The sequence below is a fragment of the Actinia tenebrosa genome, unplaced genomic scaffold (genome assembly GCF_029948245.1).
Source record: "Actinia tenebrosa isolate PJP-AT-01 unplaced genomic scaffold, QUT_ActTen_1.0 PGA_scaffold3__52_contigs__length_22856419, whole genome shotgun sequence".
Classification (NCBI taxonomy): Eukaryota; Metazoa; Cnidaria; class Anthozoa; order Actiniaria; family Actiniidae; genus Actinia; species Actinia tenebrosa.
In genome coordinates, this window is record NW_028292580.1 from 2,396,201 (window position 1) to 2,422,935 (window position 26,735).

General features: G+C 36.5%; 3 protein-coding genes across 6 annotated transcripts; all 3 read right to left on the minus strand.

The window, feature by feature from the left end:
- Positions 1-3,240: 3,240 nt before the first annotated feature.
- On the minus strand, positions 3,241-22,197 carry LOC116308190 (neural cell adhesion molecule 2). 4 transcript variants are annotated; one of them, XM_089035067.1, is made up of 12 exons: positions 16,539-16,578; positions 16,378-16,457; positions 15,058-15,420; positions 14,543-14,638; positions 14,323-14,432; positions 13,590-13,648; positions 13,309-13,454; positions 13,101-13,148; positions 12,318-12,416; positions 12,205-12,223; positions 12,053-12,095; positions 11,305-11,789 (listed from the first exon to the last, which is right to left on the minus strand). In XM_089035067.1, the coding sequence occupies exons 2-12, from the start codon at positions 16,433-16,435 to the stop codon at positions 11,406-11,408; spliced, it is 1,425 nt and encodes a 474-aa protein (XP_088891193.1). In that variant the 5' UTR covers positions 16,436-16,457; positions 16,539-16,578; the 3' UTR covers positions 11,305-11,405. The 4 variants fall into 4 exon arrangements, with proteins under 4 accessions (XP_088891191.1, XP_088891190.1, XP_088891193.1 ...); XM_089035065.1 differs by lacking the exons at positions 11,305-11,789; positions 12,053-12,095; positions 12,205-12,223; ... (7 more) ...; positions 16,378-16,457; positions 16,539-16,578 and adding exons at positions 3,241-4,072; positions 4,221-4,260; positions 4,524-4,542; ... (6 more) ...; positions 8,807-9,190; positions 21,987-22,180; XM_089035064.1 differs by lacking the exons at positions 11,305-11,789; positions 12,053-12,095; positions 12,205-12,223; ... (7 more) ...; positions 16,378-16,457; positions 16,539-16,578 and adding exons at positions 3,241-4,072; positions 4,221-4,260; positions 4,524-4,542; ... (6 more) ...; positions 8,807-9,190; positions 10,553-10,926.
- LOC116308191 (uncharacterized) lies at positions 17,050-20,894 on the minus strand. The gene is made up of 10 exons (XM_031718576.2): positions 20,296-20,894; positions 19,898-19,999; positions 19,671-19,780; positions 18,991-19,049; positions 18,712-18,857; positions 18,560-18,607; positions 18,121-18,219; positions 18,000-18,018; positions 17,852-17,894; positions 17,050-17,491 (listed from the first exon to the last, which is right to left on the minus strand). Exons 1-10 carry the CDS (start codon positions 20,720-20,722, stop codon positions 17,111-17,113), a joined length of 1,434 nt encoding a protein of 477 aa, XP_031574436.2. The 5' UTR covers positions 20,723-20,894; the 3' UTR covers positions 17,050-17,110.
- An 858-nt stretch (positions 22,198-23,055) lies between the features above and the next one.
- On the minus strand, positions 23,056-25,735 carry LOC116289837 (uncharacterized). Its single transcript, XM_089036043.1, has 6 exons — positions 25,487-25,735; positions 24,645-24,692; positions 24,404-24,508; positions 24,107-24,125; positions 23,968-24,010; positions 23,056-23,533 (listed from the first exon to the last, which is right to left on the minus strand). Exons 1-6 carry the CDS (start codon positions 25,545-25,547, stop codon positions 23,114-23,116), a joined length of 696 nt encoding a protein of 231 aa, XP_088892169.1. The 5' UTR covers positions 25,548-25,735; the 3' UTR covers positions 23,056-23,113.
- Between the last annotated feature and the right edge of the window lie 1,000 nt (positions 25,736-26,735).

The window sequence follows — 26,735 nt, forward strand, 5'->3', positions numbered from 1 at the left end:
GATCTTATATCCTTTCATATTTTCAAATCAAAAAAGGAACTTACCAATATATTTTTATACATTTGACCTAACCCTGAATCGTTACCAACCAAGAGCTAATTTAGTCAAGACTATACAATTGGAATCATGAAATATATGAGACATTAATGAAGAGAGGGGAGAAGAGTTTAGAGGCCTATTGTATCAACTCATATTGCTCAATAGTTTGGGTAATAGCTATTGTCATAATCGTAATGATCATTAAAATGTAAAAAAAAAAATTCCCAAGTGGATTCCATAAAGTAACGAAAACGCATTTGTCTCCTTTTTACCAAAATGCTCATATTTTTTGAACCATACTCTTTAATGTTTACAACTGGAGTTTAGCCTTTTGAGCGCGAGATTGTTTGTAGCCTAGTATATTATACAACGATATTTATGGACAATAGTTGCGACAAGAACTATTGCTTCCATTTGTTGTTATTCCACTTTTGAACTACACATTGTCTTTCGAATTATATTTTTCGATATATTTTTTGATTTGAGATGCTATATCAATGCTACTTATTATACTTTAAAGGAAAAAAGAATACATAAAAAGCTAGCTTACCTGAGGTCTGAAACATTTCCGTCTCTAAAACACTATGAACTGTATTACAAAGAAGCGCAAATGCCACTGCTACTAGAACCGTTATTACGCCCATAAATGCTGAAGGGATACATTCAAGCAGGCATTCAATATACAATAGTTATTCAGTCCACAAGAATCATCTATGAAAGGCCAGCATCAATAATTACTGTGTCATTGGGAATTGGGAATATTTAAGTCCAATACTAACGATTAAAAACGAAATTAATGCTTTCTATTTTTTTTTATCTTTTAGTTTCGACCATCCCGCTAACCACATAGAATTGCTTACTATCAATCACGTGACTTTTTGGAGTTGATTGGGGGGCAAACAAGCGAATTGCTGGGGGGCAACTAGCAGATGTCAAGTCAAAACAGATCAAAATAAGTCCTCAAACTATTGTATTTGACTATTTTCACGACATCAAACCAGAAAATGAGAGATAAAAACGGCCTCCAGGATTCTACAAGCCATCAAAAAAGAGCTATTACCGGAAGTGACGTCTATTGATAGCAACCTATAGGGACCCTTCATTATCTATCACACGCATAGGGGAGTGGGGGGTGGGGGTGAGGTTGGGGGTTGCGATTTTTGTCACGACATCACGAAATCGACTATTTTATTGGCTAGGTATAAAAAACGTTACTGCATTGGAGTTAATAATAACCAATTAAAAAATAATAATATAAAAATATATAATTGATAACAGAAGCACATCCCCCTCTAATATGTATATATTTTTTAATAACTCTTAAATGAAATTTTCTCAATGAATTTTTGCCACAATAGACCAGTTTCGCATTCCAAATTACCGATGTGTTTCTTGAAAAAGGACTCATTTACGAAGGGTTAGTTATAAAGACAAATCGTTCTTGCCGTTCACCGTTGCACCACGTTTTGACATCATTAAGTGTTCAGAGTACACTGTATGTTAAAGCTGCTAGTGAGATGCAATAGTGAAGAACAGTTTTTATGACGCATCCCACATGGAAAAGAGTGAGCATGCGTTCAAACCCATTATAGTCACAATCTAGAATTTTGAGTTTGCTGGTCATAGCTTGGGGTTAATCATCTATGGTCTAGGGGCCAACTAACCTCTCCCTTAGGCTTTGGCCGAGCTTCCTGATCAGGCTGTAATTCTTCGGATAGCGGTGTCGGGGCCAAAATCGCCGGCGTAGCCGTAAATGCTTCGCGCTGCCATACGACGGTTCAATACTCGATGTCTGGAAGTATGGTCCATTTTTTAAATAAATCAAAAACTAATGTTAATGTTAATGTTAATGTGTCTATTATGTCTGTATATGATTCACAGTTGACATCAATTGACTGTCTAGTGAATATTTGTGTCTATTGTCGATGGAAGGGCCCATAGACATGCACTCACGTCAACATATTTAAAATAGACACTCGCAAAATGCGTACTGTTACATCATTCTTTCAAAAGAAACAATTGAAAAGTCGTGCGCTCACGATTTGCATGTGCGTAGCAGAATTTACTAAGTTGTTTTAGTCTGGCCAGTTAGCAAGATTAGCGTTCACACTTACATGTGGGCATCTTTAGATTGATCCGAGACCACCTCTCAAGGTGTTTTAGTTTAGATCAATTTCGGACGGATCGCGTTTTTCTTTAGACCGTTCACACTGGGCCCGTTTGTCTTCTTTCAGATTGCTAGCTAATAGCTAGTGTGAACGTCCCCTAAGTCATTCAAATGATAGAATAATGTGTAGCCTAACCAATACGCAATGGAAGAAACTTTTAGAGTATGAAAAAGGTCCTTGCAATGGATGCAAACTCCATTAGACTATCGTTATTTCACATCCAGTGAAAGTACCTTTTTATGCTTTTATGCAATCCAAAGTGTCCTTTCACTGGATATGCAATATACTCACGGTGTAATATGTAAAAGGTTCTTTCACTGGATGTGTAACAGTCATGTACCCATGGAGTTCACATCCAGTGAAAGGACATTTTAAATAACGATTATGAAAAATGTCCTAATATAAAAAACCGAAATAATCTTAATAGAGGGAACATGGTTTAGGAGCATCCTTTCTTTTTTAAGTTGCCGTACGTATGGGTATCCTTGACCGTGTTTAAGAGTATCCCTTTTTTTAAGTGACCGTATTTATGGGTATCCTTGACCGTGTTTAAGAGTATCCTTTTTTTCAAGTGACCATATCTATGGGTATCCTTGACCGTGTTTAAGAGTATCCTTTTTTCAAGTGACCATATCTATGGGTATCCTTGACCGTATTTAAGAGTATCCTTTTTTCAAGTGACCGTATTTATGGGTATCCTTGACCGTGTTTAAGAGGATCCTTTTTTTCAAGTGACAGTATTTATGGGTATCCTGGACCGTATTTAAGAGTATCCTTTTTTCAAGTGACCATATCTATGGGTATCCTTGACCGTGTTTAAGAGTATCGTTGTTTCAAGTGACCATATCTATGAGTATCCTGGACCGTATTTAAGAGTATCCTCTATTTCAAGCGACCGTAGTTAAGGATATCCTTGACCGTGTTTAAGGCGTGAAACGGAGAATGAGCCAGCATTTTGAATTTTAATACTATAGTTACCTACTCGTTCTCTTTATATTACTTAAACCACAAACTTACGGCTACATACCGAATCTTCCTGTTGAAATTGCACTTTAATCAGCACAAACACATAGTGTATTCAAAGTGTATCACTTTTGAAACCGGATCGGAGCAACATCTATCCAATACAAAAATCACTCCAAAAACAAGCGCTCCCTGTGTGAACAGAAGGCATATCAGCTATGCTCTTGCTATGCACATAGCCCAAGGGTACACGCAGTTGTTAACCACAAGAGAACCACGCCCTACGCCCCTGCACTTTTAAACCTGATAAAATAACTCCTCCTCGCTTATCAATTGGTGATCATTAGAACCCAAATTTACTAACATTCGTTTATTATAGGGCACTCTAAAATTAGTATTCAAAATAGAACCAACTCAACAACAATAATCTTTGCCAAGAAAAATAATATTTCAACTTTCTAATCACTTCATTTACCTTTCAAGTTAGTCAAAAACATCAAGTCAATGTTTGCTGGCTATTTGCATTAACTTAACAATGCTTTTGCACAATTTTACTTCATTATCTACTATTACTTTGAGCAGTCGTTTTTTTATGCAACGGTGGCTTTTTCCTTAGGGTTTTCTTCTTCAACCACACCCTCGGGATTCGAACGGCTATTAATCTGGACTGACGCATATTCGCTTTGCCGAGGTTCCTTATAATTTGTAATCAATGGCTCATAAAGCTGAGGAGGCCGCGCCTCATTAACGGTACGTCGAGTTGCAGAACTGAGGGATTGGTAATGAGAAGCATTATCTACCACGGCTTCACAAGATGCATCGCTTTGTATACCGGGTCTGTCGTTGGCATCATTTGAACAGAACGTCTCTTTGTCTGGGATGCTTTCCAATTCTACATTTGTCTGAGGACAAAAGGGTAATATAGACAAAGCTGATTAAATATTTCTGTTATATTAATTTAAAAGTTATTTTTGATCCAATCCTTGGATTTGTCACTCATTCGCGTTATGTTATTAGAAATATTGGTGGATATATAGTAAAAAGTAATACCTTATTCTCGTAGGATGTATTCCTAGAGCGTTTAGTAAATCTGCAATGAAGCATTAAGGTAAATGTAGCATAATTAATAGAAATCACTCAACCACTCATTCAATCTACTAATCCATCCAAACAGCCAACCACCTCACCTGTTCACCAATTAAGTATCTAACAAAAACCAAACAGTTGGCAAAACCAACAAACAGATACGCAAATTGGAGAAAAACACATATAAGAAAAGGAGATTTGTAAGAACAAGTACCAAAAGAACCTAAGTTTACTTGTAAAATATAACTTGAATGGTGATATACGTACTTGCATTTGTTTTCTGCTCCTGAAAAGGAATAGTCAATTTAATATTTCATCTTTGCTTTTATGTCCTTTATTGAGTAAGATTTTCATATAGCGTGCGGGACATTTTCCCCTATTTTCTCTTCCTCTTTTCTTCCGTTAATTTTTTTGCAAACTTTGATCCATTCATTTGTTGGTTTGTTATTCTTTTCCTTCCTGCCTCGATTCCTATCTTTCTTCTTTCTTTCTATCCTTTTTCTATATATATTACCAATATATATATTTCAACCACATGATTAGTTTATATTTGGCCGATCCATTCTTCGTTTTCTCCATTTCTTTATTTTAAGCCATTGGGACTGATCATAAAACGACGATGACTGGACACAGCATCAGCTCAATAAAATGATACACATATTATTCAACAACTTACTTTGTGTTTTGATCAAGGTGATTGTAAACAATGCGTTAGCCACCAAAGATATCACCAAAATCGTCACCAACGACGCGACGATAAATGTAGTATCTAAAATAATAGCAGACAAAAGGGATATATACATTTATAGTTTTTTCCAACACTTGCGTCATGATGGCGGTCTTCTAATCACCGCGGTGCGGTGCGGTGCGGTGCGGTGCGGTGCGGTGCGGTGCGGTGCGGTGCGGTGCGGTGCGGTGCGGTGCGGTGCGGTGCGGTGCGGTGCAAAGCGATAATGGTATCATACATGTAGGTTAGTGTGTGGTAAGGTATGTATACGTTTAGTATAATTGAATTTATGTGTGATGTGGTTGGCATAGTATCTTAGCTAATCCTCTCTTTCTTACAAGTCACAAACAAGATAATTTCAAGGTGCATGAAGCTTTACTTACGGTTTTCAGGATTTTGTGTCACGATTACCCTATTAACTGGATCTCCAAAACCAGCTTTATTCCTTGCATATATTTTTACGGTATATTGTGTATTCTCCTTCAGATCTTTTACTTCAGCAAATGTATTTTTACTGATAAACTCCCTCGGTGGGTCAGTGTTGATCTCCACTTTGTAGTCAATGACAGGGGTTCCACCTCTAACATCCGGAACACACCAGAATATGGTGATTTGTGTGCCTTTGGAATCACTAATCGAGTGTGGCTGCGCTGGTTCAAATGGAGTGACTAGTGATGATAATAATATGTAATACATTTAACCTTCAGCGAACGATTAGTATTGGTATTAATAAAAAAGAACACGACATGCAGAAGTTAGTTTTATGGCAACTATCTTCATGAACTGTTCCATCTTTACTTAAGATATGAATGCGTCTAAAGTAATATGCTATCAATATAAGCCTCAAGCTTCAAATTGGAGTTCTTGCATGGGCAAAAATTCATTATTAGAGCACTAAGCTTTACTTACCTAGCTGCTTGACCGTGATGTAATGTTCTTCGCTACCAACTACATTAGTAACAAAACATCTGTATTTTCCATAATCTTCTGGAGCGATGGTTGTTATGTTCAACTCACTTGAAAATGTACCTTCTTCATTGTTTGAGGTTATATCATCTTGCTTAGTTATTTTTGACCCTGATGGTTTATACCACGTGGCACGAGGAACAGGATAACCAATGAATGAACAGCGCAAAGCTATTTGTTTGCCGTTCCATGAATCTAATGCTTTATTGGTAGATTTGGAAATATCAATTTCTGCTTTGTCTTTGAAGAAAAATAAGAAAAAGAGAACCGATTAATCAAACTTGCTATTTACCAAACAACCAGCCATTGCCAGCTAGGCAAGAAGGCAAGAAGGCAAGAAGGCAAGAAGGCAAGAAGGCAAGAAGGCAAGAAGCCAAGAAGGCAACAAGGCAAGAAGGCAAGAAGGCAAGAAGGCAAGAAGGCAAGAAGGCAAGAAGGCAAGAAGCCCAGAAGCCCACCAGCCCACCAGCCCACCAGCCCACCAGCCCACCAGCCCACCAGCCCACCAGCCCACCAGCCCACCAGCCCACCAGCCCACCAGCCCACCAGCCCACCAGCCCACCAGCCCACCAGCCCACCAGCCCACCAGCCCACCAGCCCACCAGCCCACCAGCCCACCAGCCCACCAGCCCACCAGCCCACCAGCCCACCAGCCCACCAGCCCACCAGCCCACCAGCCCACCAGCCCACCAGCCCACCAGCCCACCAGCCCACCAGCCCACCAGCCCACCAGCCCACCAGCCCACCAGCCCACCAGCCCACCAGCCCACCAGCCCACCAGCCCACCAGCCCACCAGCCCACCAGCCCACCAGCCCACCAGCCCACCAGCCCACCAGCCCACCAGCCCACCAGCCCACCAGCCCACCAGCCCACCAGCCCACCAGCCCACCAGCCCACCAGCCCACCAGCCCACCACCAGCCCACCAGCCCACCAGCCCATTGCACTCACATTGCACAGTAACTTGTATACTGGCCACTACTTCTCTTCCTATCCCGTTACTAGCTGTACACGTGTATGTCCCTGTGTCTGATCTCTTTGCTGACTGAACATGGTACTCGTTGCTTATAAGACTGACGGAGGATGTAATGGATCCTGAGGACTTGGTCCACGTGATGTTTGGTGCTGGGTATCCATCAGATATACATGTCAGACGAAGAAGGTCTGTCTCGTTGATGATCTGGTTTTGGGACTTTGACAAAATCGTTGGTTGGTCTAGTTTTGCAATATAAAAAAGATATAAAAAATGTACTCAATCTTACTCTTTAAATAATGTCAAGATAATCATGGGCGAAAATAGAGTAAATTAATCAGTTATGCAGTTGGATGGCGAACAATGAAGAATTGCGGGGACTCCTCGATCTCTGTGTAATTATCGCTTTTCCATAAATCTATGCATCGCTTTATAGCCAGTAGCTTTTTTTTATAAAATGCTAACCTGCAGAGAAGCGTTATTCCCGATTCGAATAACGAACCAAAAAAATACACACGCGGGAAGCGCGCAAACTAAATTATCTAATATAGCACGCCATACACAACTAAGAAGTAAAATCACTGATATCTATCAATATAATCATATACATATATTTTAAAAAGTTAATCTTAATTTGGCTTACATTTTACAGTAACATATCCCGAAGCCACTGCTGTGTGAATTGTCATTTCGTAAACATTTCTGGCCTTGCAGATGTACCTGCCAGCATCAGTCTTGACAGAATAAGGGATTACTAGAGTATTACCAGAAGCTGTATGTCCTGGTCTTATGGTTCCACTCCCTTTTGACCAGGAAATGGAAGGTGAAGGGTTCCCGCTTGCACGACAAGTTATAACGATCTGATCACCTTTAGTAACAACAATGTCCTTTGGACTGGTTGTGATGGATGAAGGATCTAAAATTAGAGCGATGGATCGAAAAATAAAGTGCAACACAAGACTACGTAAAAGTGTTTTTCGGCGAGCTTTTTATTTAAAGTGAAATTTAATGACTTCTTTGCAGACAAAAAAAAGAAGCATATTTAAAATATTGAAACTGAATAGTCCAAAGAAGTGCAAAATCCTTAGATGTTTACTGGTAGAGTGCTTACTATATACACATACACAATTGTACAAATTAATACAAAGTTTTGTAGGTCTACGGTCTACTGAGATCTACTGACCGTACAAATTGGTGCAAATTGGTGCAATTTCTTACAAAGTTTTTCAAGGATATATGGTACGCACTCTTTTCTTGGCAGTAAGCACTTTTTATGGTTTTCTTGTTTGCACTTAATACCGGTTTTCAGAATTTTCAGAAAGTTTCTTGATAAGAAGTGAAGACACAAGTGAATATCGGTTAAGAAGCCCTTATATGCCGCTTAACAATATCAAGTGCTATACTTACACTCAACATCAACATTAGTCCGCGCAGAAAGTGGACGCTCGTTTGGGTTGTTGGTAGCTTGGCATTCATAAGTTCCATTCTGATCCCTTCTAATCGTCGGTATGCTCAATGTGGCACTTCTTACTCCTCGGCTTATGATTGCCCTATCCCGTAATCTTATCCAGGTTATGTTAGGTGTTGGTTGTCCCGTTGCTGCACAAGATACACCTAGATTCGATGTTTCCGATATAACTACAGAGGATGGTGGATTGATGATAAATTTTGGCCGCACTGGATGGAAAAAAATTATCAAAGATTATATGAAGATATTAAAATGATAATATTTAAGTGCCTATGACACCTAGCTCAATATTTTCATACATGCTGTGAATAGTCAAATGGTAAAATACATTTAGATGTTTAAGCCATGCATGTTGAAGATATGTTTCAATATGTTAAGACTTCAAAGTTATTGGCATATGTTGAATTTTAGTCATACCTGTTACTATTAGCTGTGTTTCGTTTGTTAATGGGTTCTGACCCCCATTTAAAACTAATTTGCAGGAATAGTTTCCATTATCTAGCGTGTTCACATTTGAGATGACCAGAGTGGCAACAGATTCCTTGCTGAGTCGATGTCTCAGTCTCGCTGGACACGATGGTGATACAGACCATGTCCATTCAAATCTTCCACTTACAAAGCCATAGTTTTCAGCAGCAATTTTACTCTTGTTAATGTTATTAGTGTAAAACCATTCTGGTGACGTTGTAAAAAACTCACTGTCTCGGTCATCGACATGGTAATCCCAGACAAACTTTGCAGTTTCGCCATTAGGCACATACAAGATAGATGGTGGAACATGAGTAAATCTCACAGCTCCATCTAAAGTAAATTAAGGCATTTCAAGACATTTACTATAAATGTTTTCATTTTGCTTCTCGCACTTTTTATGAACAAAACTAGTTTGCAACAAAGTTTGGATACAACAGATTTAAAAAAAGATTTAGCTGAAAAGATTAAACCATCCAAGCTACGACAGAGGTGTAATGAGTGAGTTTGATATCCTGGCCACTTGGAGAGAGTTTCATACATACACACACATGTATCATGAGTAACATAATGGTTTGTTTGGTAACTTGAATAGACCTTATTCGTGGTGTGACAATGTTTTCCCAATTCGACGTGTCAAACCTCTGGGGGAATGAAGAGCTGTTGTTTTGCAACTCGTCGGGATATCATCGTTATTCAGTTTCGTCTCCTTTGGGATACTCATGCATTTTTTGAAGAGTAAAAACAAAAGAAAATGAATCCTCTGAAGGTTCGTCACGCTGAATTGGGGAAACATTGTCACACCACGAATAATGTCTATTTTTAAAAGTTGGGGAGCCTCCAAACTTCAATAGAGGTTTTGCGTCATCACGTAAAGGCAGCTATGCTAGAAATGTTAGCCATGGCAGAAAAATTATAATATCGTTTTATAAAATGAGATAGAATTCAATCCCGAGAGTTTAAAAGGTTAAAACAATATTGTTCTGCCATCTTACCTCAGGCAGTCCAAAATGTATTAATGGTGCCAGCACGTGATGGTGCAAACCCACTATAAGTGAATTGTTAGATTCATTCGACTGTTGACCCAAACTACCTTCGGTATTATCTTCGATGATTTATCTTTTTTCCGTTCAAGTAAATAACCCGCTCACCCGTGAAAGAGCTTTACACAGTGCCTTTAAAAAAATATTTTCTTAAATAAATCTTCTTTGGTACTCAAGAAAACGTTATAGGGCAAATACGAACTAGAACATTTTACTTTTCAAATCACCAAGAAAGATCACGTGACTCTAGGAGTCCAAGGTCATGTCACGTTTTACCGATGGCGCAAATTGAGTGATTTATAAACAATCGAGGCTTAGCATTTATAATGGTAGATAAAGAGATTGAAAATAAATACTAAAATATAACGATACGAAATACAGTCTATAATGCCTTATAAAACACTTATATTCCATCAGGAAGTTTGGTCTTTAATTATAGCGAAAGGTATTAATCATTTATGACATCACTTTTATTTCAGTTGAATATGCGGTTAATTCACTGTTTTGTTATTGTCCTAATACCCACCAAAACAGTCAAATCTTTTCTTAAATTCCACATTGATTATGTTTATTATCAAATCACTCATATGGTTGTTAATACACGTATTGCACTTTCGATATATGGTAAGCAGAGAAAGTGGATGTCACTTACCAATAAGTTGAAGTATTCCAGTGATGCCCAGCAAACACAAGAAGAACCCACAAAACATCAGGAAATACAATTATAAGGGGTTTAAGTGACGAAGTAATCTGAATAGATCTTGTTATATGGACATAAATCAAGATCAGGAGTACTTTTGATATACCAGCTGATGCTATTTCTTTCGTGTACCTCTATATTTCAAATCAATGTCAACAAAGTGTTAGCTGCGGCTGCGTGACTAATTATAGCATTAAAACTAGTGATCCGCTCTGCTCGTTCTTACTGTTGACACTAAAAACAAAAATGGTGAATGTTCTACAAAGACCTAGAAATTTAGCGTTGAAATTGAGTTTAAACAATTCGAATAGATTATTTATTGATTTTTTTTTTTTTTTTTTTTTTTTTATATATGTGACATGTTATTGACCATGCGCATTAAGATTGAGCGGCATCGTTGCTTTGTCAAAAGGATGAATGACAGATTTCTTGGGTCGTAAGTGACACATTGTGCATTTATTTTGGCGGTGGTTTATTTTGTGCGATGTAACTTATATAAGCGGTAAAAGTTTTAAACGTAAATACAACCACAATGAACTGAAACATATATTCATTTTCGTTTTCCACATGAGTATGAATAAGAAGGTGTTCAGTGGCGTAAATCATTAACAATTAAGAATATGTATTAAGAATATGTATTCCCATTCAGTTGCAGCATTTTTACCTTTGAATGATTAGTAAATAAAGCCAGCTAGAAATTGAAGTTGACACGTGGTAGCGCTGCAGCACTTTTAATATCAAAACTCGAGGAGATTTATTTATTTAGTAGCTTTTGCAGAATTATTTAAACTGTAAAGATATTGCGTCACACTTTACTCTCGGTATCCTTATAACACTTCAATGACTGGTATTCTCTTCCTGGTGCACTCTGCTGTAGTTGTTCATATGTTTTTGGGTCTTCTGAAGCCAGCTCTTCTTTGTTACGAAAGCCTTGCTGCTTGAGAGGCTCATACAGAGAGGTCGGATTAGGCGCCTTTCTTTGAAGCTCTTGATAGTGTTGCGGCAATGAAGGTGCGTCACCTTGAATTGCGACAGAAGACCCACTCGTATGTTTCACAATTGTTGTTATTGCAACATTGTTTTTGTCTCTGTTTTCATTTATCGTTTCATAAAGCTCCTTTCCAGTATTTGGCGTTTGAGCTGTTTTTGTTGTTATGGCTTGTGAGGTGTCTTCCATTGGATGGATATTCTAAACAATACGATGCATTTGTTATTTTACAAACACAAGGAGATATATGTTGTTTTGCGATCTGTATTGCAAACATTCGTTATTATACACTAGAAATATTAAAAATAATACACAGCAAATCAGTTGATACAATATTTTGATGCTGTATCCGACTTTATCTTCGTATCCACGATAGATTTTTAAATGGGTCTATGGCTGGCAAAGTTCCGTAGCCATAGTTTTGATCGCAACAGCGTTTCAAGCAAAACAAAGGACACACGTACCTCATAAGCTTCAGGGTTCTTGTCTTGTATGCTTGATGAGTTTCTAAAGTAACAACATGAAAACAAACAATGGAAACTGTTGATGCGCAAGAACAAACAATAATATGATTAATAAGCAAGGAAATTTAGCAAATTAATAAACAAACAAATACCTTCTTCCTGCTCTTTTTTCTGGAATACAAAATGAAAAAAATAGCGTCCATCACAAATAAATAAATAAATAAATAATAAATAAAGGAAATTAGTTTATGATTTGCTGACTAACCATTGTTTAATCTTAATCTCCAAATATAGATAACCAGAAAAACTACAACCAGAATCAGGAATATGTTGACAGTAACACATGCCACGATGATTGACGTGCCTATGAAAGATAAATATATCAAGAGATATTATTATACATCTTACTAACTATCTCAATTCTACTTGGTCAAGAGCTCTGATATCGTGTGAACTCGACATGATAAATGTATTATCTGTAGGTTTTCCCACAGATAACACATTTATCATGTCAAGTTCATTCAAGGTCACGCTGTGGTAGCTTTGTTTTTATTCATTATGTGTATTTATTTCCAGAATAATGTACAAAAACAATTATTTAAGGAATCCTTAACTTATTTTTATATATCTCATGAAGATTTCTGGTAATATTTCAATTCTGAATTTAAAAATTTTCGTTTTTCACGCAACATCATGTTGTTCATAATTCTTATCTCTATTATTATATTTTCATGGTTATGTTTTTCCAGTGTACAAAATGTATAATAAAGCATTTATGGAATTCGGCTTTCGGCCTTCGGCAGATAACATAGCCTCAGCTTGATAATTTACGATATCATGCTCAACCTCATCCAATAATTGCTTATTAATGGGGTTAACTGTATTGAAATAGTATGTATAATGTTCTTTTATGGTAATAGAAGATTGCAAGTGCATGTATTCGTATTTCATGGCACACTAGAATTTATACGACTGCTTTCATGCATTCTGTTTGGCTGTATTTCCAATGCTCTGGGTAGATATGTTACATCTGCTAACAGATACTTACAAGTGCTAGCAGAATTTGATGGTTTTTTGGGAACACTTGTGCTGGGATCTGTAACGAAATATTATACTTGTTCAGCATCATAGCGGAGCACCATACTTAAGAATAAATTGTTAACCTGTCAATCCAAGTGATCAGTCAGTAATCAGTCAGCATGTTTGTATTTTTTTAAGCTAGCCCATCATTTTGTCCTGCTTCCTTTCAAACATACCATTAGAGCAGCCTAATGAACCAGGTACTATCTTGAGACTTCCAAGTCTATTGTCTTTTACTGCATCTTTAAGTGGACCGCAAATTTCATCTCCTTTTCTTGTACTCTTGAAGTAAACTACAAACTTCACAGAAATGATGGTCTCACTTTGTATTGAATTGAAGCAAAAATACAGGTTAGCAATGAACGTAGCAATTGAAGAAACACTAATAAAGCAGGGATTAAATGGTCCCTTAAAAAACCTCTCGTTTTCTCCCACCTTTTGTTGTATTGTGTATTACCTGAGACCAGTGACCTTGGCTTTCTCAAATATATGGATATTTTTATAGACAGAGTTGATCTAAGTAAAAGCAAAGAGATATCACATAAATTTTAAAAGCATTATACTTGCTTATAATGTTTGCCCGCTTTTGTTTATAAAACGGTTAACTAAGAGTTTGTTTCAAAGTTTCGAGAAATACGAGATAATGTATGTCCTTTTTTACTGCTCATTTCTCATTCACTCTCCTCTTTTGTTTGACTTTGTTGCTATATACGTTTTATACCATTTCATTTTTTTTTTTGATCAGTTAAAATAACGGGTTTCTTATATAGCGAATTTAATATTACATGGTTTCAGACGTGCAGCTTACAATCATGAGTGATTTGTTAGTAGATTGGGATAGGTGTTGAACCAGGAGACGAACCCCTACTCTTACACGAATAATTCAACAGGTTATGTACCCCATTTTAACCATTTTACTTTAGGTGTCCCCCGGGTTGGGAGACGGGGATTACGGTTTTAAGACCTTGTCCGAGAAGACTTGAAGAAGGTCTAACCACTTGCAGGTGTAATTACAAAGGCAGCACCTCCTCAGTTATTTTAAGACCCTGAGTGTTGGTCCGGCCGAGGCTTGAAGCACGACCTCCCGCACAACAGACCAACGCTCTTACCAACTGAGCTTGCCGAGTGGCGGTAACATGCAAAATACCTCTTTTAGTTCAGATAGTCGTTCGTCTTTTAACACGGCTCACCTCAGAAACAAAGTTTTTGCTGAATTGTTTGAAAGCAACAGAGTTGGGATCACTAAAGTCTCCAACAACTTTCTTAACCACATTGATTGACATGCTTCGGTTTGAAAATTCTACAAAAGTAAAAACTACTAGTAAAAATGTCACGTACTGCTGCAGCAACTCAAGATCCTTACTTCTGTCTACTTTACTGAACAATGAGAGAAAAAGAAGGGCTACTCACTAGGCACTTGTGACGTTGTCGGCCAAAGAGAGGTTTGTGAACTTGAAACTCCGGTGGTGAGTTCTCTGGTTGATGTCTTTAGAGGCTCTGTAGTTACTTTAGAGAAAGTCACGATTAACATGTATTAGATTAAATTAAAAATAAAATAACTAAAGAAAGGAAGAAAGAAAGAATGAAAGAAAGAAAGAAAACAAGGAAGGAAAGAGGGAAAGAAAATGATCTTGAAACAATAAATGAGTGGTATGATTGAACCGTGTATCGACGACTGACATTTTGCCAACCTCAAAGCTGTGGTTATTATCGTCCAATGATTATAAATAAAGCTTATTCACTGACTGTTTAAAAGTTTGCTCAACTTTTGTAACCTTGCATAATTGACCTTCATTTGTTAAGGTTCATCTGGGTAAAATTTCATAAGCTTTCTTAACTTTTGCTATATTTTATATTGTTTCGAATTCACTGTTTAGCTTATCTATAGCTTGTCGAATGCGTGTCAATAAATATAACAATTTAACCTGGTGTTTTAATGACTGTTAATTGTGCAGGTATGTCTTCGTAGTTCGATGAACCATGAGCCCTGATCTGTGCCATGTACTTATTGGTATCATTGATGTTAAGGTTTGTGATCTTGAACCAAGCCTGACCCTTTGACATATCACCGACGAAACTAACTCTTCCTGCGTAAGCAGCTTTAGAAGTTGACGTTATTGACTGTACACCAGTAACATTTCGAACTACGATCAGCACTAGCCTAAAGTTACTAGTGTTACCATCACTTATTCCCCATGTCACTTCTAGTATCCTTGTGTTGGCATACTTATTAAACATGAAGACCACTTCTTCTCCTTCTTCCATTGTCATTAATGCAGGACTTGAAGCTGTTAGTAAGGAAAAGAGAAAAAAGTTAACCTGATTATCCTATATTTCGGCTTTCTTTCAAATAGTTGTACATTTTCCTTTGTCGGTTAGAAAGATAGTCAATAAGTACGGCGCAGTCAAACAATTTCTTTTATCAATTTGTAATAACATATATCATACACATTTATATCGCTTTGTCATGCATAAGCTGTCGTAAGGAGCGCGCGCTTTCTCCGCTGGTTGTAAGTTTTTGCTGTTGTTGTTGTTGTACAAAAAAAATATGGCATCGCTTTTTAAGTATTTGTCCTGGTATTGAAGATAAATTGCGCCATCACATCGTCAAACTAGTATGCGGATCCACTTCCAATAAGAGGACAGACACATAAAAAAGTGATCTCATTTTTTTCATTGTACATAGGTCTACAAAATAGGGATAACTTATTAAGAATATATTAAAACCAACCCTCCAACCAAACAAGTAAACACACGAAGTGACAACAAAAATGAAAACATATGGCAAAGTATCTCTGAATGCCTGATATTAGTATAAATATAAGGCCAGGATTATTGAACAGAAATTAAGATTTCATGGCATTTTCTCTTTCATGGCAAAAATCAGTAAGGTCAAAAGTAAATCTGGGTAATCATATATATGCATGGAACCTTTTGCTTGGATTTTTTTTTACCTGATTTTATAATTTTTATATTAAGTGGGCTTCCTGTGGATATAATGCTACTAAACAGCAAACAAAACGACCGATGAAACGCGACCAGCACCAATTCCATTGTAGTGTATATTTATCTCTTAGTTCATTTCCTTTCTGGAGTATTTAGTTAGGAGGGTCATACGACTGCAACTTATGTAATTTATGAAGCAAATATAGTAACTTGTACTATCTACTACTTATGTTCAATGCTCTACAATTTCTTCATTACACTGCTGTTACACTCAATCAAGGTATTTCTCTTCAACTTACCAACAGGCGGAAGTAACTGTAGAATCAGTACTACAAAACTCAATGATTTAACATACATCCTGTGTGATTGCGATTATTTCCTATGGAGTTTCATGACGAGTACAACATCAATCAGTTGATATGTGAACATTATTGTACGCAATTATTTTCAATCTACTCACGCTCTCCTGCCTTTGGCTTCTGATGTGCTTAATATTTGTGATCTAACCTATTCTAAAGATTAAAAAATGTAAAAAATCATCGCGTGACTTACTTACATATTTTGCATGTCACGCTCCCCTTAATATTAATTTTTTTATTTCAGTTTTGTGGGTAAAAAAGAAGTTAGGAGCAACTTATATCGTCAAGGATAATAAACAATCATTTGAATAATCCCCAACATTGATAAAAAAGAAATAAATAGGCTTATTCAATGATCCTTTGTTTCAGATCTGCCTCTCCTTTCTTCTTCAAACGCTGATCATGTGTCAGCATATCTATGATAATCCCATGCTTTCTTTGGTCATCGAATGTCTTTCCAAAATGCCTAAGAAGATTGTCATTTTTACAAAATGAAAGCCCTAAAAATTTAGTTCTTTAACTTTTAATAATTATTGATTAAAACCAATCAACTGGATATAAAATTGATGGTGGTACGTGATAGCGTGCTGCAACAATTTTAACTATTACAACTCAATAACATATTTTTATTTTGTGGCTTATGAGAAAGTATTCAGCCTGCATAGTTAATGCATCACACTTTACTCTCGGCATCCTTATAACTCTTCAATGACTGGTATTCTCTTCCTGATGCACTCTGTTGCAGGTGTTCGTATGTTTTTGGATCTTCTGAATCCACCTCCTTTTTGTTACCAAATCCCCGCTGCTTGAGAGGCTCATACGCCGGGGTCGGATATATTGCCTTTATTTGAAGGTCTTGGTAATGTTGTGGCAGTGGAGGTACGTCACCTTGGACGCCGACAGAAGACCCACGCGAAGGTTTCACATTTGCTTTTATCGCAGCTGTGTCTTTATTTCTGTTTTCTTTTATCGTTTCATAAATTTCTTTTTCATTTGAAGCTTGAGCTGTTTTTGTTGTCGTTCTTTGTGAGGTGTCTTCCATTTGATGGACATTCTAAACAATTCAATGTTTTTGTCATTTTACAAAGGCTGCTAATGCGTTGCCTTTCAACAATGCAGATGGCTTCGATTCTCGGGATCGTTGTCATAAAAGCATATATATATTTTGGTTCTCTAATGTGACTCTAGGGTTTTCTCCGGGTTCTCTGTTTTTCCTCAATTGAAAATCTTTAAACCAATCTTAATTCGGTATAACGATGTTGCACTCCCCCTCCCTCCCCCCTTCCCTCTCCATTCGAAAACCGACGCACACTAGCTTTAAAACTAGGGGTTATGGTTGGAGCGTTCATTGGGCTCACGTTTAGAGGTCAGCCTTTCAAGCATATCTTAGCGCAGGCATAATATCTATGGTTACCTCATAACTTTCAAGGTCCTTGTCTTTTACGCTTGACGAACCTCTGTAGTAACGACACGAATGCAAACAATGAAAAAGTTAATATACAAGAATGGAAAAACAAACACGAATACAAGCAAACTTTAAAAAGTAAAGAAGCAAACAGTACCTGCTTTCTGCTCCTTTTTCTACAACAAATAAAACAATAATGTTATATGAATTTCTTTCGCCACCATTTTTAAAATTTGAATAAAATTAGTTATATGTTTAAATCTGATTTATGTACTAACCGGCATTTGATCTTCCTCTCCAAATATAGAAAAGCAGAACCACTACAACTAGAATTAGGAATATGATGATAGTTGTACATGCTGCGATGATTGACGTGCCTATTAATATAAAAACATCAAGATAGAAAAACTTGCCAGTTTAGTCGACCACCTTTTTTAAGCTGGGGGGTATTCAAAATGGCTCCTAATCGACACAACACAACCGGTATGGACTTGTATATATATTAAAAAGTAGAAAAGTAACCACTACGCTCAAAATTATTTTTAATATGGGATCATCCTATATACTGGTTATACAATGGTGAAGTGACTTAGAATGGAATGTTACACTGGGCACTTGTATTTTGTACATTCTGATTGCCTGTGTTTTTTAGTAGTGTGGGATAGATAGTAGGTAATAGGTCATTCATAGTCACACCATCATTTCATTTTTACTTACATGTGCAAACAGAACTTGATTGATTCTTGGGAAAACTTCTACTGGGTTCTGAAATATGTAATATTTATTTTATTTAGTAGAATAGTATACTTTTCTCTTTCAACCACTACATTCAACCAGTCAGTCACTCAGTCATCCTCCTTTCAACCTACCACTAGAGCATTCTAAGGAACCAGGTACTATCTTGAGACTTCCAAGTCTATTGTCTTTTACTGCATCTTTAAGTGGACCGCAAATTTCATCTGGTTTTATCATGTTCTTGAAGAACACAACGAACGTTACAGGAATAATGTTCTCGCTTTTAATAATATAAATAAACCAAAACTACAGGTTAGCAATGAATTGAAGAAAAACAAAGCATAAACCAAGGATGATATGTTCTTTCAAAACATCTTTCATTTTCACCGTCCTTTAGTCGTAATGTTTATTACCTGGGACGAGTTATCTTGGCTTTCTCAAATGTATGGATATTTTTATAGACAGAGTTGATCTAAATAAAAGCAAAGAGATATCACATGAATTTTAAAAGCATTATACTTGCCTATAATGTTTGCACGCTTTTGTTGATAAAACGGTTAACTAAGAGTTTGTTTCAAAGTTTCGAGAAATACGAGATAATGTATGTCCTTTTTTACTGCTCAATTCTCATTCACTCTCCTCTTTTGTTTGACTATGCCTACCTCACCCCAAAACTGAATTTCTAAAACGCAGTTTTAATTATAGAGGTGCTAAACTATGGAACTCTTTACCTAAAAAATCTCAGAGAAGCCAAATCTATTAACGACTTTAAATCCAAACTAAAAAATATTGACCTGTCTGTCAATGGTCTATAATTTTTTTCTGTGTGTATTTTATTATTTACACTGAACTATCATTTTTAAATCACGGCTCCCTTGTAAAACAAATGTGATAATTTGAAGGAATCCCGTGTATAAATAAAGAACAGTTCAGTTCTCTCTCTCTCTCTCTTAATATGTGCTTCTATGTTCTTGTGCCTTTTCCCCCCAATTTTTTTGCATTACCGAGTTTTCATATTCAATCATTTTGTGGTGAGTACCAAAATATTACTCGTAGCTCTGCCGACTGGTGCTGAGTATCCAACACGACTCACCTCAAAAAGAAATTTTTCGCTAAAAGTTTTGAAAGCGTGAGAGTTGGCATCACTGGAATTTCCATATACTTTCTTCATCACTTTAATCGTTATGCTTCGGTTTGACATTTCTTTAAAAGTGAAGATAATTAGGAACAAAAGTCACATGCTGTAGCAACTGAAGTGCTTACGATTGTCTTGTGTATAGAGCACGCCTGGAAGCGACTATGAAAAAGAGGGTTACTCACGAGGCATTTCCGATGTTGGCCGGGGTGAGGTTTGTGAGCTTGAAGCTGCAGTGGTTAGTTCTCTCGTTGATGTCTGCAGAGGCCTTGTAGTAACTGGTGAAACTGCACCAAAAATCACAAATAACAGGCTTGAACTGAATAACATTAAACAATTGATAAGAAGAGAAAGGAAGGAAGGGAAAATATTATTTAAAAACAACACACCAACCAACCAAACAAACAAACAAACTTTATGATAAAAACAAAATTATATTTTCAATTCAGTCGATTGATTCCCGGCCCTCACATGTTACTCCACTTGAGTTTGTTCATTATCGTTCCTGCCATTTAGAAATTAAAACTAACAGTTTGTTTATTGTTGTTTTATTGTTAGAAAAAAGAAAAGGATAAATAAATACCTGGTTGTATTACATTCAGTCTTATAACACTGAATTTGTAACTTGATGTTCCCTGCAAGATGATTCTTGCCGTGTACTGATTGGTATCATTGATGTTCAGGTTTGTGATCTTGAACCAAGCCTGCCCCTTTGACAGATCACCAACAAAACTAACTCTTCCGTCGTAACCAGCATTATAACGTATCTGTTCACTGAATCTGTCAACTGCTATCAGTACTAGTTTAAAGTTGCTAGTGTCACCATCTCGTATTCCCCAAACGGCTTCTGTTATGTTTGTACTGGTGTTAGTAGTAAACATGAACACCACATCTTTATTAACTTCCCTTGTTAAGCTTAGTTGATCATTTGCGTTTGCTTTAACGTAACAAATCCGATTAGAAACCAAACAGGCAAATAACTGGTATGAGCTTAGGAGATAACAGTGCATCAGTACTAGTTGCCAGCATCACCAGATCGTGATCCCCATGCAACCCGGAGGGTTCTTTCTCCGAGTTCTCCGGCTTTTCCTTCCTCCACAAAAATCGACTTCTAATTCGATCTAACAGCTGTCTTATCAATTGGGTTGCAAAACCTGTAAGGCATTAAGCCGTCCACCCAGGAGTGATAAAAGCATTATAGCTTCTAATATGCTTACATGTACACACATTTAACATAAACACCGCATCTTTTAGTGCTTCTTCTCGTTAGAGTGCAAACAATTAATCCATGAAACAATTAATATTAAATAGTACAAAATAGTGCTAATTAAACAATAGAAAACAATGGAATTTGCCTAAAATTTTGCTATTTAGTATTACTAAAGTTTCACGGTTATATTGTTTGCCCTCTATTGGTGCAGTAGATAAGAACATCAACTGCTTTATCCTGCACCAATAAACAAACAGAAAAGAAAAGAAACAACAACAACAACAGAAGAACCGACAGGCATGACAAACAATCAAACAACAATGAAAACGTTGACAGCAAGTTATAATACAAATGTATTAAAGTACTGGTGACTGCCCGACTAAGTATGAAGTATTGGCCTTACAATCAAGAATCTTATTAGTAGAGTACTTTTCTATATTTTATTACGGCATTTTTAGTTTCATAACGAAACTTAATCAGGTCGAAAGAAATCAGTCAAAAGGAGGTCTAATTGACCTATATAAGAACAAACAATTTAGAACTCTTGATAGGAAAAACAAAAAAAGAAAACATTTATTGAATTCAACAAACGTATATCCTGGAGTCCAGATGTTATTTGTTCATTTCGGAGTTTGCTATTTAGCGTCGCTCGATAAAACCACATGAATGGATTTTCTGGAGCCAAAGGCCACAAATATGGAACCTGTGCATTTTTTCTTTAAGTGTTTTAATTGTATCTGTATTTTATTCTATTTCATTTCATTACATTATTTGGTATCCAATGGGCTCGGCCCTGTGCATAAGATATTATCAACTCGGCAAACAAAATAATGGATGTAACGCGATCAGCAAAATATCCATATATTTATATACCGTACTTTCTTTCCTTTTTGGTGGATTTAGATTTCGTAATTAGATCAATTAGACAAACAAACTATGCCATTAATTATATAAATGTAATAATATTATCGAATATTTATCGTCTAGACTTTACCGGTTGTTAAACTCACTATAGTAATCGAAATAGAAACTGCACTCAATAAATACATTTTGCTTTAACTTACCAACGGGCGGAAGTAATTGTAGAATCAGTGCTACACAGCTCAATAAAATAGCATACATTTTACGTTGTGTGGTAAAGTTAACTCATAAAAATCTCTCGAATATAAATCAGTCGTTATGTGAACGATATTGGAACCAAATAAATATATTGACGTCCGTCTGCTTTTGGCTGCTGTGTGTTTAATATTGTGGCGTAACCTTTCCTAAAGGTTAAAAATGATGTAAATGCTAAGTTGGATGACGTGCTGCAGCCAAAGTGACAATCACGTCACGCTACTACTAAAACCTGAATAAACCCTTTACATTTTACTCTGTATATTCATTGGGGTAAATGAGATAAGCAGTAAGACGAGATTAAAAGCAATGGATCGAATGTCATCCAATCATTTGCATGATCCCCAACTTTGATTAAAAATAAAAAAATAAATAAACTGAATAAATAAACCAGCTTAAGATTAAACTTATATTGCTTAAGACACTAATTCACTCTGGTGTCAAATTTCTGTCTTTGGCCTTGCTTACAGGCCTCAGAAAAGGCCTAAGTCATATTGCGGTCTGAGTAATTTTTAAAGGAACAATGAGGTTTCAAAACCGTGCCTGCACCTTAATAGTCTCGACGAATGGTGGTTGTTATTAAAGCATAGAAAAATTTTGGTCTTACAATAAATCTAGATAGAGCGGAAAAAAGGAGGGGGAGGGGGGAGGGGTTGCATACCAACGTAATTAGGCCACGAGAAACGAAGAACTGCTTATTAATTACCAAATGAATTGAAATGCTAAGAACAGTGCTAGTGAGTGTAATTATTAGTTAATCTTGGAGATTATTTAGCCAAAGCACCAGTAACTAAAGTTCAAGCATTATATGTTCAGGGTTGTATGTTGTTGTTGTTTTTATTTGGAATGAAGCTAAGTTGCTAATTTATACATCATTGCTCGATCCTGTACTGTCAAGATATTTGACTGAAGGATTGATGGTCTAGTATTTGTGCCTTCAATTTCTCCATTTTTCTGTCAAAAAAAAAAATGCTGCACAGCTTGTAACAAAAGAAAAACACACTTGAATTGCTAATATTGAAGACTTAACCAAGTTTCTTTAATACTTTGGACTCGAGATCAAACACAAAAAATATCACACTTTGCTATCTTCTTTGTTTGGGATGATTTGCAACGACTGATACTCTCTTCCTGCCACATTCTGCTCCAGTTGTTCGTATGTTCTTGGATCATCCGCCACATCAGTTCTTTGCTTAGTGTTGCGTTTATTAAGAGGCTCGTATAATGGCATCTTGGGTAGATTTGCAAGATCTTGGTAATGTTGTGGTGGTAATGAAGTTACGGAGTCTTCACTACGTGCACGGCCTGACGATTTTCGTGTAGTCATCTCATTTACAGCCAAAGCACCAACAGCAGGATGAGTGGACGTAAGGTGGGTGATAGCTCCTTCGTCTTTGTTTTCACAGATTGTTTCGTAAAGTTCTTTTTCGACATTTCTTGGCTTGACTGACTCAAGGACTCGTACATTTGAGGCGTCATCAATCGGATTAGCATCCTAAAGTAGAAAAAAAATCCTAATCTTAAGTCTCAGCTACTACAAACACACTCAGGTCTCGAACGACAAACATGCAGCTTATTAAAAAATAGTAAGATATTCCCCTCGCAACGATTTATTGCTCGAGTTAAAAAGCGCTGAGTACAAAACCATATAATAAATTTCAAAATTTCAAAATGGGCCCTTAACGATAATGGTATTCAAGTTCTACTCACGCAGGTAGCATAGCATATTACAAAAGCTAATATATTAATTAGACATAATGGTATATGCATACACTGTAGGAAGCTATTGTAATACTAGTATACAGATTATAATAAGAGATGTAATGGTACGACCTGCTGTACTTATGGGGAACAAATGGAGTTTTGGTGCTTTTTTTAATGCCAACCTCTTCCATAGTTACGTTATAAATCACCTGACAGTATGTTTACCTCGTAAGCTTCAAGGTCCTTCCCTTTAATACTTGACAAACTTCTGCATTGAGAAATAATCCAAAATAGAGTATGAAAAAACACTAAAGAACTAAACTAGAACTATATTCTATTGGATGCTAAAACACAAAAAAAAAACCTTTTTCTTCCGGATTTTTCTGGGAAATAAAAAAATTTAAAGAAAGTCTTAGTCTTTGTGTTTACCTCAAATTGAACAATTTGATGTTTTTGAGAAGGTTTAATTGTAAATCAGTGTCGATAATAAAGGATTTGTTTAGTTTCCATTTTTACTTTTTCCTTTCCAAATATAGTAGAGAGAATAAGAGAAAAATATCAATGCCCTAATACCGAATATCAATACCGAAGACGTGGGTTCGAATCCTGCCTAGGGCATTGATATTTTTCTCTTATTCTCTCTACTTCATTATATACACACCGAACGCATAATTTATCACTACTTTCCAAATATAGATGACTAAGACCACGATGACCACCACAAGGATAACGATGACAGTGACACATGTTGCGATGATTGACGTACCTACGAAAATGATTAATACTAGGCATATTTACTGTTAGTAGTAATTATATTATAATAGTAATTATCTTATAATTTGATAATATATATAAAAAAAACTGATGAACAACGTTCAATGCCATTGCTACAGGTAACTTACATGTGTCACCAGGCTGTGATTGATTCTCGGGAGTGCTGGTGCTGTGTACTGAAGCAAGACATTATGTTCTTTTAATGTAAGTGGAGGACAGAAAAAATGTGTTACTCTTGAATTCGAAAGCCAACGAACAAACCAAGGGCGCTAGGGCAAAAATTGGTGTTTTTTTTAGCCGTTAGACTCTGTTATATTGGTGTTTTTTTAACGTTAGAAACTGTTTAAACTGTTACGTATCTGTACTGCTATGTGCTGGCTTGGTTATTCTAGGGGATTTGGATTAACTTATTAACTTATTAACCGACGCGTACGCTTACGTAAGCGGTCACGAGGCAGGTATAGGATACAGTAGTTCGTTATGTACGATTGAAACTGGATTGAACCGTTGGTCACAGCAATATTTTTGGCGTGTAAAGACGGGAAAGCTAAACAAATCAAGGCAGTACAGATACGTAACAGTTTAAACAGTTTCTAACGTTTAAAAAACACCAATATAACAGAGTCTAACGGCTAAAGGAACACCAATTTTTGCCCTAGCGCCCTTGGTCTCTTTTAATATTATGCTTCGATTTTAGTTCTTTTATATTAAGTGGGCTTCCTGTGGATAAAATATTATCACAACAAACAACACAAATGATGAAGCGCGACCAGCACCTGTACACCTTTTGTAGAATATTTCATTATTTGGTGGTTTTAGTCATTAAGATCAGATCGAGATACAACCTATGCCATCAATTATGTGAATACAATAATATTATCAATTATTTATCTTTCTATAATTTACGAATTCCTACTCAAACTAATCATAATATAAACTGCACTCAATAATCAATATATATTCAACTTACCAACAGGCGGAAGTAACTGTAGAATCACTGCTGCTAGAAAGCTCAATAAAATGACATACATCTTCTTTGCTTGCAATTATTTATATGAATATTAACTCTTGAAAACCTCTGGAATATCAATTAGGCGATACGTGAACCGTTTTACGCTGATCGATAAGCAAATCTATTCACGCTCGTCTGCTTTTGGCTGCTGTGTGTTTGATGTTCAGTGTAGTGACCTTTTCTTGAGGTTAAAACTGCTGTATACTTGCGTGACGTGCTGCAGTTTACATTTGACATTTTGTCCGTCACGATCCCCTTTAAGACTAAAATTATACTTTGGTTTGGTTAGAAATATTTGTAAAAAGAAATGACTTATGTCCTGAAATATAATGACATTGTATAATCAATTGAACATATGTGTTCCCCATTACACGTGGGTAAAAAAGAAATAAATAGACTTATTTCATGATCCCTTGTTTCAGATCTGCCTCGCCTTTCTTCTTTACACGATTATCATGTGGAAGCATGTTGGATTGGTGACGAATCGAATGATGGAAATAGCATATTCTTTTCGATAATTTAGAAATCGTTTGGATATACTACGTCTAAAGTTGGCATTTTGAATTTTGAAAGATGTAATTTTTCAAAGGGTTTCATAGTTTTGTCCTGATGAAACCAAAGACTTTGTTATCCTGCTCCTCGGGGATAAGGGTTCCCCATCTCAGAGATGATGCACCCTATGGACAAGAGTAGAACTCAAGGAGAAGGACGCCACACCTGAGATAGAAGATCACACAACCCATGGAGAAGGATGAAGTTCCTGAGGGTAGGAGGACGCTCATGAAACGAAGGAGGACACAGCGGATGGATGGCACACCTTGCCTGAAAAGGAAGGATGGAAAACGCGGAGGAAAACCTTGATAATCTTGAGATCCTGAAATAGAAGCTTGGCACATCTGAGACAGAAAAATGACACACCTGAGACAGAATGGTGCGATAGAAGGATGGCAAACCCGACTTAGAAGAATGACAAACCTGAGGGATAAAGATGACACATCTGAATTACAAGGATGGCACACCTAAGGTTAATTATTGATAAGAAATAAGGAGACAAAAATACTATGCATTTAAATTTAAAATCCTAAGAAGTCCTTGAATAAGAATCTTGCTCAATTGCATTGAACTCGTTATAAATAATTTAAATTAAATTAAATAATTTTATATATGTGAGAAAAGTATTTTTTAATTCTTAAAAGTACTACATGTA

What these genes read in the sequence shown, in the direction of transcription:
- LOC116308190 (XM_089035065.1), bottom strand. Translation starts at nt 22,044, where the DNA reads ATGTATGCTATTTTATTGAGCTGTGTAGCACTGATTCTACAATTACTT. An exon ending in ACAATTACTTCCGCCCGTTG is followed by an intron (nt 9,191 to 21,986) that starts GTAAGTTAAAGC and finishes AATTTACTTTAG; the next exon opens with ATGGAGCTGTGAGATTTACT. An exon ending in AACACAGCTAATAGTAACAG is followed by an intron (nt 8,599 to 8,806) that starts GTATGACTAAAA and finishes TTTTCCATCCAG; the next exon opens with TGCGGCCAAAATTTATCATC.
- LOC116289837 (XM_089036043.1), bottom strand. Translation starts at nt 25,547, where the DNA reads ATGTATGTCATTTTATTGAGCTTTCTAGCAGCAGTGATTCTACAGTTA. An exon ending in ACAGTTACTTCCGCCTGTTG is followed by an intron (nt 24,693 to 25,486) that starts GTAAGTTGAATA and finishes GTCTTGCTTCAG; the next exon opens with TACACAGCACCAGCACTCCC. An exon ending in AGGACCTTGAAGCTTACGAG is followed by an intron (nt 23,534 to 23,967) that starts GTAAACATACTG and finishes TTTCTACTTTAG; the next exon opens with GATGCTAATCCGATTGATGA.
- LOC116308191 (XM_031718576.2), bottom strand. Translation starts at nt 20,722, where the DNA reads ATGCACTGTTATCTCCTAAGCTCATACCAGTTATTTGCCTGTTTGGTT. An exon ending in GCCAAGATAACTCGTCCCAG is followed by an intron (nt 18,858 to 18,990) that starts GTAATAAACATT and finishes TATTATTAAAAG; the next exon opens with CGAGAACATTATTCCTGTAA. An exon ending in ATCAAGTTCTGTTTGCACAT is followed by an intron (nt 18,220 to 18,559) that starts GTAAGTAAAAAT and finishes TTATATTAATAG; the next exon opens with GCACGTCAATCATCGCAGCA.